This window comes from Daucus carota, chromosome 8 (assembly GCF_001625215.2).
Source record: "Daucus carota subsp. sativus chromosome 8, DH1 v3.0, whole genome shotgun sequence".
Lineage (NCBI taxonomy): Eukaryota > Viridiplantae > Streptophyta > Magnoliopsida > Apiales > Apiaceae > Daucus > Daucus carota.
Window position 1 is genome coordinate 13,202,138 of NC_030388.2, and position 17,673 is coordinate 13,219,810.

General features: G+C 34.8%; 2 protein-coding genes across 3 annotated transcripts; one reads left to right on the forward strand and one right to left on the reverse strand.

Annotated features, from left to right (window-relative positions):
• Nucleotides 1-5,717: 5,717 nt before the first annotated feature.
• LOC108199862 (pre-mRNA splicing factor SR-like 1) lies at nt 5,718-10,270 on the forward strand. Of its 2 annotated transcripts, XM_017367861.2 has the most exons (5): nt 5,718-5,978; nt 6,582-6,959; nt 7,545-7,625; nt 8,327-8,398; nt 9,069-10,270. In XM_017367861.2, the coding sequence occupies exons 2-5, from the start codon at nt 6,678-6,680 to the stop codon at nt 9,918-9,920; spliced, it is 1,287 nt and encodes a 428-aa protein (XP_017223350.2). In that variant the 5' UTR covers nt 5,718-5,978; nt 6,582-6,677; the 3' UTR covers nt 9,921-10,270. The 2 variants fall into 2 exon arrangements, with proteins under 2 accessions (XP_017223350.2, XP_063938965.1); XM_064082895.1 differs by lacking the exons at nt 5,718-5,978; nt 6,582-6,959; nt 7,545-7,625 and adding an exon at nt 7,638-8,229.
• A 3,505-nt stretch (nt 10,271-13,775) lies between these two features.
• LOC108197588 (endochitinase PR4-like) lies at nt 13,776-15,095 on the reverse strand. The gene is made up of 2 exons (XM_017365242.2): nt 14,604-15,095; nt 13,776-14,277 (listed from the first exon to the last, which is right to left on the reverse strand). Exons 1-2 carry the CDS (start codon nt 15,001-15,003, stop codon nt 13,877-13,879), a joined length of 801 nt encoding a protein of 266 aa, XP_017220731.1. The 5' UTR covers nt 15,004-15,095; the 3' UTR covers nt 13,776-13,876.
• Nucleotides 15,096-17,673: the final 2,578 nt, after the last annotated feature.

Here is a 17,673-nt window from a genome sequence, read left to right on the forward strand (position 1 = left end):
AAAAACCTATAAACTTTTCAATTCACTAACAACTCCAATAAACTTTATTAAAATTATATAAAAAATACAAAAAAAAAAACCATGGTTAATTTTCTAATCTGACTTGTCAAGTATCTCCCCATGATTTGTATATTTGTGTACACGTGTGTGCCAAATCATGCCTATTCATTACACGTGTGTGCCACATAATACCTATTCATTAAGAGTAATAATTTATCTTTTAATAATTTATAATATTTCAATTTCATAAACCCTAAGAAGATCAGAGGGTTTTCTATCTCTATCAAAGTTACGCTCATGCAAACAAACACACACACACACACACACACACAGATATATATATATATATATATATATATATATATATATATATATATATATATATATATATATATATATATATATATATATATATATATATATATATCAGCCATAGCTACTTATTATAATCTCTCAGTGGATGCCTTTTATATGACTAGTATTTAATCACAGATTTTATCATCTTGGGTAAGTATTCTAATTCTGCTTTGATCTTGTTTAATTGATTTGATCATTGTAATTATATGCCGATTTTAATTATCTTATTGATTATTGCTTTGATCTTGGGTGAATAAAATATGTGAATTGAACTATGTATTGTAACTGTTAATTACTTATATGCATCTTTCATGCTTAAGCAACATGTGTATCGTTCAAAGTAGCCTGAATAGGTCAATTGATTAGCAGATTATACATTTTTATTTCTTGATCCTAGTCTACTAAATAGACATACCTAAGTTATTGATTATCTGTAATTTGTGTATGCCGGATGGACAAAGTAGACTTGGAGATTCATTTTGATGATACATTCCAGAAATCGCCTTATCTCAACTATGTTGGAGGTAAAATTAAAATGTGCAAGAATTATGATGTTGATATCCTTCGTTACTTTGAGTTACTTGACTTGGCAAGAGAAGATGCAACAAATCAATCTATACTGGGGTTGTATTTTCGACCATTTAGTAGGGGTTTAGACGCAGACTATATAAAATTACACAATGATGAGGATGTGATGCAAATGTTGAAATATGGTTCTGGGATGGACACCAAGTTTGAGAGATATAGTGAACATGAGGTTGGTGAGGATTTTGAAGTGGAGGATGAAGAAGAGAGTTGTGATAATATAACCGCTTCTCTTGATAATATGTCTGACATTGCTTTAGTACTGATTTGTTATAATTTGTTACCTATAACAGCTTGTGGACTTGTATAGAACAGTTGAAACTCCACGAAAAATCAAGACAGTGGATATAAATTCCACATCAACGTCAAGAAGTAAGCGATTTGAGTTGCTTTTTTAACTTGCTTCATTATTATTAAGTCATATATATTATTTATTTGATCATGTTCTAGTCTATAGGAAGTTAGTGATTTTGGTTGAAGTGAATAGTTGCTGGTATACTTTCTTATTATGCAATTTTCTTTTGTGTTTCTGCAGCTCAATGAGATAGCATTCAACATCTCTGCTGGAAAAGAGTTCAAACATCAAACTTATGTAAGTGAATTCAAAATGATTCTAATATGTATTAGTAATAAAAAAGGGCTGTTTTCCTGCAACTGAAAGTACTAGACTATATGCATTGGTACTTAGTTCTTGACTAAAATTTGTTTTGGCCATTTTTATAATTTATTAAAACTTTTGCATTGATGATTTCGCTTAAGTCTCTAACTTCTACCAGTCATATGTATATATCATAGTTAAGAATAATTGGTGGATTGTGATTTTATATTATGATATTTGTTAGTTTTGATTTAAAAAAAAACATGAAAACAAATAAAAATGATTTGCGATCTCTTTGAAGGTGGAAGAGTTGTAGTTATTGATTGGGTGGTTTTTTGCCTTAGGAGTTTTATCTGGTTGATCTGCTTGGGGCGTCAAAAAGCAGAAAATGATTGAAGACGAACCTATATATATTGACCACCAACAGTAGTGACACAGTACCTTAATATCTGGACACCAAAAAGCTAGGCTAGGTGATGTTTTGGTGGCCACTTTGAGTTATTTGAACCTATTCTTGTAGTGTGGGGTAGATTATTTGACAGATTCAGATTTGGCTCTGATTCTTTTGTGGTGAGCAGCTTTGGTCGAATTCTGGTGGTTCTTGGGTCTCAAGGGGCTTGAGTAAAAAATTTATTTATTTTTATTTTTTTTTAAATAATTATAATCATATTGCCACGTAAGATATGTAATGATCATGGTTAGTCCACGTCAGCGATAAGTAACTCTAGTTAAAAAAATTTCAGAGATTGAGTAAAGTTTGTTGGGGTTGTTAATGAAAAAAAAGGTTTAAAGGTTTTTTGGCAAAAAAACTACAAGTTGGTTGGGTTTTTTAGTTAATAGCTCTTCATTTTACAAATTTAAAGTATTGTAAATCGGTGTATCATCAATAAAGAAAAGATACATACACAGTATACGCAATTTGTCATATAAAGGACTTAAGTATATATTCTACTTGTTATATAAAGGACTAACCTTGATGTGTTTCCCGAAATTAGTATGCAGAAATGTACGAGTCATAACCATATCCGACTCAGTAGCCTCGTCCTCGTTAGCGAGTTCTTGAATAGTGCTTTAGGACATCATACAATCTATTCAGATCCTCAACTGTTAGAGGTTCGTCCGAATTATCGGAACAGTATACTTCTAATGTTGATTTAGATTCTGGCGCTCTAAGGAGCTAGCCTCCTCGAGGCTATAGCCCAACCATGTTCCAAAATCGTCAACAGGACACTCAGGACTATCCCATGTTTGAAGTTTCGAATGACAATATCTGCTAGAATTTTTTTTCTAACCGCCTCACAGAATATTTGAGTTAAACATAGAATATGCAATGCTATTGGAACCGCATACTAATCAACTGCACCACGACCAGAGTCGAAACTTGATAGGGGCAAGAGGGGTCAGTCGACCCCCTTAAATTTTTGTCCTTAATTAATTTTACATAATTACATAATGTCATACAACGGTAAAAAATTACATAATCTGAATATTAATTTTTTGTTTTCCATGTTATCATTTTGGTATCCACCATTCTAATCAACGTGGACATGACTTATTTATATTGTGAAACGGTAAAGAATTATATATATGAATATTATTTTTTCCCCGATGTTTATTCGTTACAAAATATTATATACAAACCCTCTTACTTTCGTAACTGTATCCGCCACTGACCACGACTAATTAAGATAAGTGTGAAGAGAAACTCAAAAACCTTAACTAGTGAAGGTCTTACCACTACAATCTCTGATCATTTCACTCATAGTCTAGATTTACAAAAACGACCTCGGAGTTGTGATAATGAGTTAGGTATTGTTTGACCTTTGTCATTTGAACGGATGTAGATGTCGTAGACAAAATATGTATATAGCTTGTGTCTTCTCTTTTACTCCAAAGATGTAAAGATCTACCGGATAGATTATTATGTCCAGGATCTCCCCATTGCAAGTAATTGGAATAAATTGAAGCATGTTCCGTAAGGTTTCACATCTTTTCTTGCGCTTTAAAATCCTTTACAATATGATAGGTATCAACCTCTTTATTTTTGAATCTACCATACTTTTCTTTGGATACCGAGTTTCGCAACTGTCGGAAATATTCACCAAAACTTACATCATCTTCAACTTGATCCAAGTTCAAAGTCGGAAGGCTTTACAACATAAATAAAATTGTTAGTTTTTTAAAAAGTAAACTACTTCAGAATATAAACACAAATTGCACATTCATTTGGACCTTAAAATAAAAGTTATTATGTTTATAATGATTAATGAAGTTGAAAATCGAAGATCATAATTTGTTTTAAATTTTATAAAAAATATTATAACAACATCATTCCTTTTTATAGAAGAAAATTCTTTTCTTTTTATAGCCTATCATCTGTTAGAGTTCTTTGATGAATATTCCAGTATTTTTCCATCACTCCCAAACTTTTCCTTGTCAATTGTCATCCCATGAGCTTGCGATCATCAAATTTAGGCATTGAAAAATCATTTATCATTCGTTCCATTAGCTTTCTTGGGGAAGACTCACCGTCTAAATTTGTGCTCGCTACACATTGGCATTGATTTTAAACATTAGCAACAAACTTACAGTAAATCCATAGCACAACCAGAACGCAGCGATGGAAAAATTATTAAGTCTAAGATGATTATAGTTGATCTGATTAGAGAAAAAAATGAAAAAAGGAACATGTAAAAAACTATAACCTATTTGAAACAAAAAAATGGAGTATCAAATTAAAACAACCACAATTATCTCTTTCACAGTTTTTCAAGAATGTAAATGATTGATTGATGATAATCGTGTAAATAGTGGTAAATAAGAACAAAAGACATATCTACAGATTTTGAATTTAAAATTATAGACCGAAACAGATAGAAATGGGGTGATGTGAATACAATTCGAACGACTCACTCTCTGAAGATATGAACTTGAGTCTCCTATTAACTTGTTTTATGCACTGGATAAAATCTCCAACCATAAAATTTAACCAATCATAAAGCACAATTCCTCATTCATTATCATAACCTACTGTGTCTACATCCTTTTCTTCTCTCGCTTCAAAGATACATAAGATCTTTCAAACAGGATTTCTCCGCTTCTCACAAGCCTCACTGTTGAGGATTTTCAAGATAATCAGTGTCACTTCACAAAAAAGAAACAAGATAAGATAACCGGAATCTCAAAAAATTGGTAGCATGTGTGAAATAACCTTACCATCGTCGTTAAACAAATCATAACGTCTTCGAGAAAAGTACTAAAACAACTCTTATTGCTTCATCATAACATCAATAATACAGATTTGCTAGACATATATAGAACACAAATATTCAAGAATACAGATTTGCTAGAACATATATTAAACACAAATACATATAAATTAAAAGAATGCTGATTTTATTGAACATATATAAAATATAAAAAATAAGAACCTGCTTTGAAATTTTGAAGAGTAGATGCAACATTCTGTTGGTCTATTTTCTAGAGTACCTCTTATTCTTTTTCGTGTACTTGTACCTAAAGGGGCAAATCTTTAAATACATACTTAATCTTAAACTTTATTCAATAAAATTTAGAAAAGAAATAGTGTGAACACATACCAAACTCAGATCTGAAAGAAGCAAAATTATCAAATTTGAGATGATTGTAATTAACCTGCAAGAAAATTAGAACTTATTTTTAAGATTAGTAATGCTCTCAGATGCTTTTTGTAACATAAATCAAAATCAAAAATATTATTAAATCACGCATCTTTCATTCTGTAACGGCCAGTTTTAAAAGGTAGAGAAAGAAAAAATTATTCAAGAAATTTTGTGGGTATACAACAACATTCAAAATTCAAATCGCAACGATGAAAGTAGTATGAATTCGAATTCTTTCTAAAATTGGGTGTCTGAATGAAAAGTTTAATGTATGAACATATCAATTCTTACCATTCAAAGGGAAAAGTCATGGACTGGAGTTGTAAATCTGAAAGGGGCGGAAGCGAGCATGTGAACATCTGGGAATGAAAGCAATTTTAGGTCATTTATGAAAATCGACAATGTGATTTATACAGACAAAAATATATAAAATAATGATCGGTCAAAACAACCGGATAGGTAGCCGGTAGGTACTCATTCAGCGGTTGAAAATGTTAATAAGTAGGAACATGTGGGATAGATCTCGGAAAAAGAAGATCAAATATATATAACAAGATTTATTAAGAGATGGTGGATCTCTTAAATAAGTATGCATCTACATGGATGATTGGGCCACATGATTCAACAAGCCCATTAGGCAGAGATGAAAATCAAACCGAATCAAAATAGTCGCGTATCATACACATAGATAGATAGAGATAGAGGTATCTTTTCTCTCTACAGAATTAGGGTTTATATACACACACAAACGCAATTAGTCAAATACTATATCATCTCTTTCTCCCCCCGATTCAAAGGTAACAAAGACTCAATCTTTATTCTCATTTCGTATTCGTATGTATTTCACCGTTGTGTATCCTTTGTTAATTTTTGTTTCAGCATCTTCTCGTTCAAGATCTATGTTGTTTTCAATCTCATTCTCTATGTTATCTCTTCTTCTTTCTTCTGGGGTCCTATTTTAATTTGACTTCAACTAAAACTGTTGCTTGCTTTTAAAAACCCTAATTTTTGATTTGTAAAAAGCCCTAATTTTTAATTTGCAAAAAGGGCATGATTTTTGGAGGAACTTTACTTATCTTGGTATTAGTGTTTCTGATAAAGAATTGCATAAGCTTTTTGCTTGGTTTTTGAATTCTAGAATCAAATGGAGTTTTGATGATAATTTCAATTGGGATTGTGCTTACAAAGCGGCTTTGTTAAGTTTTTTTTTTTTACCAATTGATGGAATTTTCCACCCTTCCCAAACACAGGGTTGGTCTTTCAACATTTAATAATTTTTCTTGAATTTTGGTTTTTGGGGCAGTTCTGAATTGAGGGTTTCTTGTGCATCTATTTATGTAAGCATATGTGTAGCTATACTCTATTATTTTGATTTTAATTTTGTTCTCTTCTTTGCACAGGGTTGGGTTCATACAAGGAATTGTTTTCTGAGATTAATTATTGGTATCTTGTGATCAAAGAACTTAGTGGTTACGTTAAAGAGAAAGATTTGTTTGATGGAGATACCAATTAAGCCAATTGATCAGCTTCTGGAGAAGGTTCTTTGTATGAACATTCTTTCCTCTGATTACTTTAAAGAGCTTTACCGTTTCAAAACTATTTATGAAGTTATTGATGAGATTTACAATCAAGTGGACCATGTGGAACCATGGATGACTGGAAACTGTAGAGGTCCTTCTACAGCATTTTGCCTTCTTTATAAGTTTTTCACCATGAAACTTACTTCCAAGCAAATGCACGTGCTACTGGATCACCCAGATTCCCCTTACATCAGAGCGGTAAGTTAAATTTCTTTGGGCTATATAATGTCATGCTGTGATCATTTAATTAGTGAGGATACACATTACATCGGATATGCATTTGTGAATGTTGTCATATTCTCTGTTGTAAACTTTTTTATTTTTTGATTCGGAGTGGAGTGGGGTAATTTGTTTCTCACGAGACCAAATTTTAAATGTATAGTAACCTTTAATTGTGAACTTTTTCTCCAATATACTACTACAATAAATTTATCTGTTGATATAATAATGCGCATAATAGACCTAGTCAACTATTGCCTGAACTTCAATATGAAGTAGGTTCTGGTTTACCAAGACTGTTTTTAAGAAGATACATGTGTACTGAAATGCTACGAAACCATTTCATGATTGTCTTCCTTGTATACTTTGTACACAATATGTATAGTAACAGATTCTTAGTACATGGTGCACATAGGTGGGGAAGGGCTAAAATTATGACAATATTGTTTTATATGCTAATTTCTGAAGCACAAAGTGTAAATATTATATATGTCTTGTCGTGGCTATTAGCTTTTCTTGACATGTATCTATATATAATAATAATGGCGTTTAACTATTTTTCAGGTTGGGTTCCTTTACCTAAGGTATGCTGCAGACCCAAAGACGCTATGGGGTTGGTTTGAACCGTATATCAAAGATAATGAGGTACTCCCTATTGATATTTATGAAAATTTTCTTGTATTGTCTCCATTAAGGTCTAAGCGGTAAAACAGAATGTAGATGGTAATGCTTAATTTCAGGTACTATGAGCGATTAATGGTCGGTAAGGTCAGATACAGTAATTCTATCCCAAATGGATATATAAATCTTCCCATACTCCTGCCTGGTTTACATGGCAGGGTTGTGTTTATTTTAATCTAGATAGGTATATGTATAATGTATAAAGTGCTTAGGATGCATATTCTATATCTCAATATTGGATATGATGAAATTTCTACTCATGGAGAAAACTTCCCTTGTGTACTACCATTGTCATATGCATTTAGTATGTGCTGGTGATGACAGTTTTCATGGTTGATGGAGGAAGCTGGAGATCTTTAGAAATACATTTCAATATCTGTTGGTAACTCATGTAATTTCTTTTAAATGCATTATTCAGTTTTTTTGCCTAATTTTTGTATTTGCCTATTTCTATTGTATTTTAGTCCTACTCCACAACACCTCGACCTTTGTTTCTACATTTTAAGAACTCACAAGTGAAGTTATGGACCTTTCCGGATATTTATGTCCACTTACATCTATGATTAAGGTTTTTTGTTCATTATTATATGGAATTTAAGCATTTTAATATTTATCCTAGTTATTGTCTATAAGTATCACATTCTTTTGAATCTGTTACTTTGTAGGAATTTTCTCCTGGATCTAATGGTCGAATGACGACAATGGGTGTTTATATTCGTGATTTACTTCTTGGACAGGTCAGGTGCCAAACTCTTTCTAGTCTCGTTCATCTTATATATTTGAGTCCGTTGTTCTTGGGTAGTAGTTTCCGAGTTTATTTGGAAGTACATGTAGGGTGAGGAAAGGTGATGGGTCTTTAAGTAAAACAAGAATAAACATTATGGTTGAACAAAAATATTGTTACACCAATCAGAACCAAATGACACTAAACATTGAACATTCAATATATATAGTCTGTTTTTTGCTCGAAACTGCACTGTTCAGTATAAGACCTAACTACACAAAATCTTTGGCACTTTACGGCTATTTAATATGATTCAGTTGAGGCATTTTCCAAAACCCTTAGCTTTTAGCCTTCGGGGGAGTTTTTTTTATTTGTTTCCATATTTGATGCGCTTCCTCCTGTATCTTCCAAAAGGAAAAAGAGTGACTTTTCCCCATTTCTGTGGTCAGTGTGGTTTATTACTTTGTTAGATGGTTTCATAATGAAGTATGCATTTCATGTTTTTAGTTTTTGTCAAGTAATTCAGTTGACATAATTAAACATGATTATCTATGTCGTCCATACTCATGCATCTATGTTACCCACACTCTTCATTTTGCCTTGAGTAACATAGCTCATGCTTGCGGTGTTTATGTAATTTTTTGTATTGTTTAGAGCCTGAATTTTGCATGCTTATATTGCAGTACTATTTTGATACTCTTTTCCCTCGTATCCCTGTCCCGGTAATGCGGTTGATTCAAGCCAATCTTGAGAAGTTGAAGCTCCCTACCAAGCATGCTGGTGTAACTGGTGAAACAACTCGTGGATCTGATGACACCGCTCGTCGGCCACCATCTGTTAAGGCATCACTGTCAGTCTCCTTTGGTCAGCGTGCTCCTCATCGTGCATCAACTAGGGACTCTTCTCCTGTCCGTCGTAATATGCTCCCGCCTTCTTATGACAGGAATCATGATGATGATGCACGGAGATCTCCCAACAGACCTCGTAGCAAAAGTCGTGAACTGGCTGATCAAGAATATGGAGACCGTGATAGGGACAGAGGCAGGGGAAGGGACAGGAATGGGAGTAGGGGAAGAGATAGGGAAAGAGGTAGAGACAGGGAACATGACAGTGATGGATACAGGGATAGGAACAGAGACAGAGATAGAAGTCGTGACAGGGAACGAAGACAAGACTATGATAGAAGATCCAGGGAAAGCAGCAGAAGTGATTATTATGACAAGAGCAGGAGCCATGACCGTGGTAGGTATCATTCTGAAAGTTCTCGTAGAAGCAGGAGCAGAAGCAGGAGCAGGAGCAGGAGCAGGAGCAGGAGTCATAGCATTCAGATGCAGAGAACATCTGCTGACCGTTTCCCAAGTCCACGGAAGGATGAAGGCCCAGTTAGAACATCTGCATCCAGCAACCTGGCGAAACTTAAAGATATGTATGGAGATCTAAGTACACGAAAGGAGGATGCTGAAAACAGAAACCCTCCTAACAGAATTAATGGTTCGGAGGAGGTCATTAGACTTGGTGGTTCTACTTGGAAGTAGTGGCAGGAGGTGACCAATATTAATGCTTGCTTCAGGAGACGAGTTAGATTTTCTTTCTTAGCAAGACACTGCATATGGTTCTGTCATCGTATGAGAAACAATGTTGCCTGGTGAATTTATTATGGTCAACATGATGGTGATATTGATAAATGTGTGCGCTGCATTTGCTGTTCTGAGAGATTACCATGTATGTATATTAGATGTCAGTTAATACATTACTGTATCGGTACGTCACTCCATGTAACGGATTAGTTTTGTTGAATTTGTTTCTAGAAAACTTTGTATTAAAATAATGCTGCTAAAATTGTTTTGATTTTGATACTTTTTAAATTCATAAATTGCTTTCCATATCCAGGAAAAAGAATTCATGCATTGATGGCATGCTTGTGAGGTTTTGCTAGAATTTTTTTTTTTCTTCTGCAACGGACTACCAATTCATGAAAATGTTTGGCATTATTTTTAGAGAAAAGTGCACTTTGTGTACCTGTATTATGGCCTATACAGCACTTGCAATACTGTAGTTCCAAATCCTACACCCGTGGTACTGGACTATCTAATTTTATGCGGTGAGTGTACCACCGTCAGTTTAACACTGACGCCGTGAGATTAATTAGGGTAGCTTTGGAAATTATTATCTCTCAAACCTCAAGAAAAACACTACTCTCTCTCTAGAAAATTAAGAGAGACACATCTCTCTCTCTCTCTCCTTACAGTGAACCATGATTTCTTGCTTACACACTGCCAGTATCTCACCCTCTCACAAATTCTTGAAATGAACACAATAATGCCTCTAATTCCTCTCTTCGTTCTCACTTATTTTCACATTTTTACTGCATTTGCCCACAACCTAACTTCAATTTCACATACAAAACTCACTGAACCCCCCATCAAAATCTCAAATTTAACTGGCCCAGATGCTCAGATTACACGACCCCTAACTCTAATCACCGGAAAAGCTACAATTTCCAGCCCAAACAAGACTTTCAAGTTCTGTACAAATGATGAATATAGAGTATATTTAGGCATTTGGTACGCTTCTATACCGAGCAAATCGTGAGTCTCCGACTCCGGTCGAAAATTTAGCAGCGGCGAGTTTGGTATATTCCGGTGACGAAAGTTTGGAAATTATTGATACTTCTTTGAAGTCACCGGAAAATGTTGTGCGGAGAAGTGATAATGTGCTTAATGGTACTAATGTGAAGCTTTTAGAGCAGGGTAATTTGGTGATTTTGTCGTATAAGGGTGAAATTGTGTGGAACAGTTTTGATTATCCGGCGTCTTTTTGTCTGCTTTGGGTGTTTGTTGTTTAAATGACTGAAATAATCATGACTTAAACTATTTAATCTCACGGCGTCAGTGTTAAACTGACGGTGGTACACTCACTGCATAAAATTAGATAGTCCAGTACCTTGGGTGTAGGATTTGAAACTACAATATTGCAAGTGCTGTATAGACCATAATACAGGTACACAAAGTGCACTTTTCTCTTATTTTTATTTCAATAGCCTTTGTTTATAGTATGTGAATCAGTTTTGTTATGACTTGCTAACAATTCCTAACAAAACATATTGTTATGGACCTATTTTTATGTTGCATATTTTTAAGAAATGATAACTTTACCAAATCATAACAAAACTGATTTACGTGGGACATATTTTGCTTTGTTTTTATGATTATATTTAATAATTTTGCATAACAATATGTTGCCTCATTATAACCTGAAAATGTTTGCATTTTCAGACGTTTGCTCGGGCATTCGCTTGGTGCTAGGACAAAAACGATTATAGGCTGTGCTTGGTTTTTGATTTCACCATAAAATTTGGGGAGCTTTCTTTTTTTACATCATGTGCTTGATTATTCAATAAAAGTCTTAACTTCGAGAACCAATTTCTTTTTGATCAAATTTTGCTTTGGAAACCAGAATTTACTTTTATAAACTGAATTCTTTGGGTAAATTTCTATTCAGGTGCTTTTGCTTGGGTAAATTTCTATTCAGGTGCTTTTGCTCTAAACTCTTTGATTTTAGAAATTTCGGATATTAGTTGATACCCTTGGAGCATCTCCAAGAGGCTCTCTAGATAAGCTCTTAACTTCAATTTTAAAGAGCAAGAAAAAAGTTAGAGCTCCAATGGGCTCCTAAAAGCTCTTTAAAAATTTAAGAGCTCATCATCTCTCCCTCATTTAAAGAGCATGTAAGAGTTCTTAACTTTTTTTCATGAATATTATATTAGTTTCTCTTTAACTTTACCTCCAACATCTCTCTTTTTTTACTTTTTTTCTCATTTTAATGAATAAAATATGAATAAGGAGCAAGTATAAAGAGTAGCATTGGAGTTGAAATCTTTTTCAATGTCTTAACTCATTAGGAGTCAAATATTATACTCCCTCCGTCCCAATTTTCTTGTCATGTTTGACTTTTTGTGGTCAAATTGATTCAACTTTGACCGAAATTTACATATATTAAATAATTGACAAAAATTATAAAAATATATTATTAGAATCTACATTTATTCTACTTTAAGATGTATTTTTCAATTACCTGAAATCATGTAAGGATAATTATTCATTAACGGTCAAAGTTGGGTCAATTTGACCACAAAAAGTCAAACAAGACAAAAGAAGTGGGACGGAGGGAATATTATATTTTAAAAATTGATTTAAGAATCCCATTAGAGATGCTCTACTCTTCTCTAGAGCTCAAAAAACCTTTGACTTATCCGGGGATCTTTGATGTTCCTTAGCGTTGGAGGCACTTTTGGCTTCACCCTGAAGTCCTTGGCGTCCGAGGCACTCCTAACGTCACCCTGCCATTTCTTGGCTCTCAAGGCAGCTTGGCATCATCTTGGCGTTCCTTGACCCCCGAGGTGTTTGAGGGAGCGTGAAGCTTCCTCGACTCTTCTCAAGGATCCTTGCCCCGGTTCTCTAAACGAATCTAATTTCTTAATACTCACACCTAACATATTTCTTACTATAGCTATTTACTCATCCTTACTCTGAGCTTTATCAATTATTTTATGACTTTTTGTATCCACACCTTATATGCATGTCTTTCTTGAAATTATCCAGCTATTTTCACCTTTTCCTTGCCTATGAAAGATTAAAGGGTGAAATCTTTGAATCGCACACCTCCGGTTGCAAACTTCTCCAAATTTTCCTCTAGTTAGTTCTCTAGGCTTTTTTTTTTCCATCTAGTTTTAGGAAGAATCTCTCAAGTTCGTCAAGTATATTCAAGCTTGTTCTTGAGACATTCAAGCATTCGGGGTGGAAGTGTTGTTCGATCTTCAAATAGGTTGCATTTTAGGGACCATTTCTCACCTATAATTCTGTAATTTTACCAACTAAAAATCTGTAATCGAACATATCTTCTCCTGCAAATTTCGATTTTGACTGTGACGAAAAGGAACCACCTGGACACTTTGTTGTTTTATCATGTGTATTTACCTGTAACAAAAGGTAAGGATTTTCTAAAGGGTCTAGGTCTCTGGCATATGTATGTCAGGACCAGTTACATGACCTGCAGCTTTTTGGTCAAATGAATATCCAGCGGCTTGGATTTAAACTATGTTCAGCGTTGTACGAGGCCTTACAACGCTTTTTAACAGTTGTATGGGGACTGGGGTTACATTATGTAACCGCATACAACGGTTCGCTGTATGTTTAAAATTTGTTATAATCCTGTCGCTAGATATTTATCTAACGGCCAAGAAGTTGTTAGCTATTTAGCAGGTTCCTGACATATGCATCGCCAGAGCCTGGACCCTTTTCTAAAAGTGTTTATCATTCATATGATTAAAATAGTTGCGTGATATTTCACTTAGGTGTATCAAATTAACACAGAGAGTAATTATGCATATATACTAGTGAAGTTTATGTGTTTATTGATAGTACAATTTCTTCTCTCTGGGAGGACTTATTATGGCATAATTGAAATAGAAATATAGTAGCACTTTGATGTTCTAGCATCGCTGATTATCACCAGGTGCTACACCAAATTTACTACAATACGAGTTGTAAAGACTAACACGCGAGTTGACAGCATCCGGGCTTCCACCGTTGCACTCAATGCTGTTGATGGCACGGATGGTTGCCCCGAAACCTTGGGTAGTGACAGACTGAACTTTGACCTTCCAGTACCACAAGGCCGTCCTGAAGGACACCACGGCATCTGAAGCCACGATGTCGGGATTGTTTAGCCCATCAAACTCATTACTCTTTCCGGCATCAATGTAGTTATAGTTCCATGTTAGCTGAAGAGGGCCGCGGCCAAAATACTTCACATTTGCGTTGCATGGGTACCCTGCCTTTGATTCGCAGTAATTCTTGTCGCGACCATTTGTCTCTTCTTTATGACAGAAGTCTGCGCTCAAATTCAGTTGTGTTAGAACATTTTTTGATGAGCAACAAATCATTAAATTAAAAGTTGAAACTAAGAATTATAGATTTAATTACTCAAAAATATTAACAGGCCGTTTGAACAAACTTAAAAAAACTGATTTCTTACTTAAAGTAAATAAGTGGATTAGAATTGAAAAATAAAAAAATTAATAAAGAGTTTGGAAAATAAGTAGAAGCTCCGAGAGAAAAGTTAGCATTCTCAACTTCATAAAAGTGCTTCTACTTATTTACACAAACAGATCAAGAAAAGCAGAAGATAGAAATATCTGTAAAGGACAGAATTCATACATCCGGTCTCATGGGTAGCATGGGCGAAAAAGGCTGCAATCTCACGCTTAGAATCATCAGCAGAACCAGAAGTTCCGAACGAGGAGTAGGATTGAAGTGCATTAAGAAACGCTGATCTGGTGTAAAAGTTCTTTCCGTCGCAATCTCCTGTGGCTTGACTAATGATTCCATTAAAGAAATCGTCGGTGACAATATCAGCAACCGAAACACCATTACCGCCTCCAGTTGGTGCAGTATTTGTGCAGGGACCAGCTTGGCATCCCTCGCCACAATAATCGGAGGTAGTGCCACAGTAACCGTGCTTGCTGCAGCAGAGGCCTGCAGCACAGTTGCAGTTCTGGGCAGAAACTAGTGGGGCGGCAATCAAGATAGCGGTTAGGAAAATGAGAAATGTTTTCATTTTGTTGTTTGTAGCAGAGGATGATGGAAAATTAGGTTGGCGATGAAGGGTTTTATAGGCCAAGGCATCAACTAGGTTCTGAAAATTGGAGGCGAGAGTTTGAAAATTGTGCTGGTATAATTTGACTTGGCAATAGGGAGGACTCCTACCTATTTGCGATTTCTTTTACCGAATGAAATGTATCAAACTACATGCATCATGTTGTCTCATTCAATCTTGTCCTTTCTTAACTCGAATAACAACCTACATGATATTTTTCAAAATATTCTTAACTCTTAAGTAAAAAAGATGAGGAAAAGTTAAATGGATCCAGATATCCGATCCGTGATCCGTGCTTCTAATAAATCCGGATATGGATCGGTCTAGAAAAAACCCAATCTCGATCTAATTCGAATCCAAATCTGATAAAATAAATGTATATAAATATGAATTTAGGCTGATCGGATCCGGACCCAATCCATCGACAAACCTAAGTAGGCAGAAGTATATGTTTTGGCATGGCTAAACTAAAAGTCAAGTTGCATAACATGTACGTAATAACTTTGACTGGGTGGACTGCTGCCACCGCTGCCAGTCTACCATATTCCGTGGATATTACGGAGCAGGAAAAACACAATTCATACGGACGTTTGATTCAGCCATATGACTTATGTGATTTTTGATTTAATGTCATTTAGGAGATAGGTTGGCAGTTTAAAATATTTGTTTTGATAAATTTGACATATTAATGACTAACACGTGATTAAAAATATAATAATAAATATAAAAATGATTTATATGTATATTATGTCTTATGCATAATTTTTATTAAAAAATTAATTCACTGAAAAAAATATATCAAACTAACTTCTTGCTCATTTCTGATTTTAAGTCAGAATCGGACTTATAATAACACAAATATACATTTTTTAGTTTGAGTTAAAAATAGTTTTAAACCCACACTTTAAGCAGGGACAAACAGATTCTCGTACAATACCTGTATGATTATTTTGTAAAATTGTAAAATGTCCATCACAACTCGTGTATTGAACGGAGATAATAATATTCCTCGAGAAAATCTCAGTATAAAATATCAATCTCAATTTTCAGATAAAATGATATATTTAGTTATATATATATATATTTAAATGCTTCATGACGAGAACAAAATTACTTATAAGTTTTTTATTGAAAAAATGAGACTCTCTTTTAGATACTCTGAAATGGTATATTTATCCAATTTCTCGTAGACATCTCGATTAATTAATAATTAATTAACTAGTAACTCGTGATCAATTAATATTTGAACAAAAAAGTTTGAACTTCCAACATGTTAGGGACAACACGTATTCAATCTCGATTAACTTATAATTGCGATAAATTAATATAATTTAGTGGTTTCAGCATTATTTATTCAATGAGAGGGGCCGTTTTGTTGAGCTTAAAGTAAAAAAATAAGTAGAACTTAGAAACAAATTAAGACTTATAAGTGATTACAGTGTTTGGCAAAGAAGTAGAAGTCATGAAACAAAAGAGTTAGCATTTTTAGCTTTTTATAAGTATTTTTTGACTTTTTACACAAACTGATATATTATAATCCGGATCGGGAGTATTAGCAAGGTGCGGGGTTCAGATAACATCTTAGCCCGGAGAATTCTCCCCACAAAAAGGAAGAATAGACCACAATCACAGGACGTCAATCCGGGTCAATACATATTGAGGAGTACGATCCCAGAACCCGACTCGGTCTCAAAACATCTAAGGGAGTCCCGCTCTTTGATAGGTCACAGGTGACATGGACATAACATGAACGATCAACTGCTGTCAAGAGATGACAAGTTCCTAACGTTCCAAACTACCGTCCATCGCTGATAGATGGACACGTGTAGGGAATTCGAGACATGCAGATGTATGGCTAAGATTCAGGTTTCCTACCCTTAAACCCTAATCCTTGGCCTATAAATAGACCAAAGATAAGAGGTTTAAGGGTCTCTTCTCTCCACACTCATATTTAACACACACATATGCACTCAGCAAAATATATACACTTAAGCAACCACATATAACAACAATCATACACACACCCCCTACATTGATAGATAGCTTATTTTTAGTCCGTCTACTTTCGAGTCCGCTCTTACTCTCACGTCGGAGGCGTCGCGAGGCTCAAACCCCCTCCGATGTTGTTTTGTAGGCTCCCATCCAGTAGCTACACCGCAAGACGATGACTGAGCACGGTAGATAAAGAGCTGGAACGGAATCTGAAGTTATCATTTGGCGCTAGAAGCTAGGAGGGGTGGTGTATTCTCCGTCTTGTGGTCACGGTGCTACTGGACTCATCTTCATCAACAAATTCCCGACAAGGGAGTCCTGTTTCATCTCTGTGAGCTTCAACAAACTCCAACCTTCAAAAAACCATCTCAACCATGGCTATTTCGTTGTGTGCACGTTAGCAAACTCAACCCGTAAGAAATACAAAATTTGTCTCTAGTACATTAAACACTTTGTCTGGTAGCATCTCATAGTTTCCCAAAGTCTGCGGAAGGATGAAGGCCCAGTTAGAACATCTGCATCCAGGAACCTGGCGAAACTTAAAGATATGTATGGAGATCTAAGTACAAGAAAGGAGGATGCTGAAAACATAAACCCTCCTAAAAAAATTAATGGTTCGGAGGAGGTCATTAGACTTGG

Bases quoted from the DNA above. Each gene is read 5' to 3' on its own strand.
- LOC108199862 (XM_017367861.2), top strand. From the start codon at position 6,678: ATGGAGATACCAATTAAGCCAATTGATCAGCTTCTGGAGAAGGTTCTT. The intron at 6,960-7,544 runs GTAAGTTAAATT...ACTATTTTTCAG, and splicing joins ATTCCCCTTACATCAGAGCG to GTTGGGTTCCTTTACCTAAG. The intron at 7,626-8,326 runs GTACTCCCTATT...GTTACTTTGTAG, and splicing joins CGTATATCAAAGATAATGAG to GAATTTTCTCCTGGATCTAA.
- LOC108197588 (XM_017365242.2), bottom strand. From the start codon at position 15,003: ATGAAAACATTTCTCATTTTCCTAACCGCTATCTTGATTGCCGCCCCA. The intron at 14,278-14,603 runs GTATGAATTCTG...ATTTGAGCGCAG, and splicing joins TGCTACCCATGAGACCGGAT to ACTTCTGTCATAAAGAAGAG.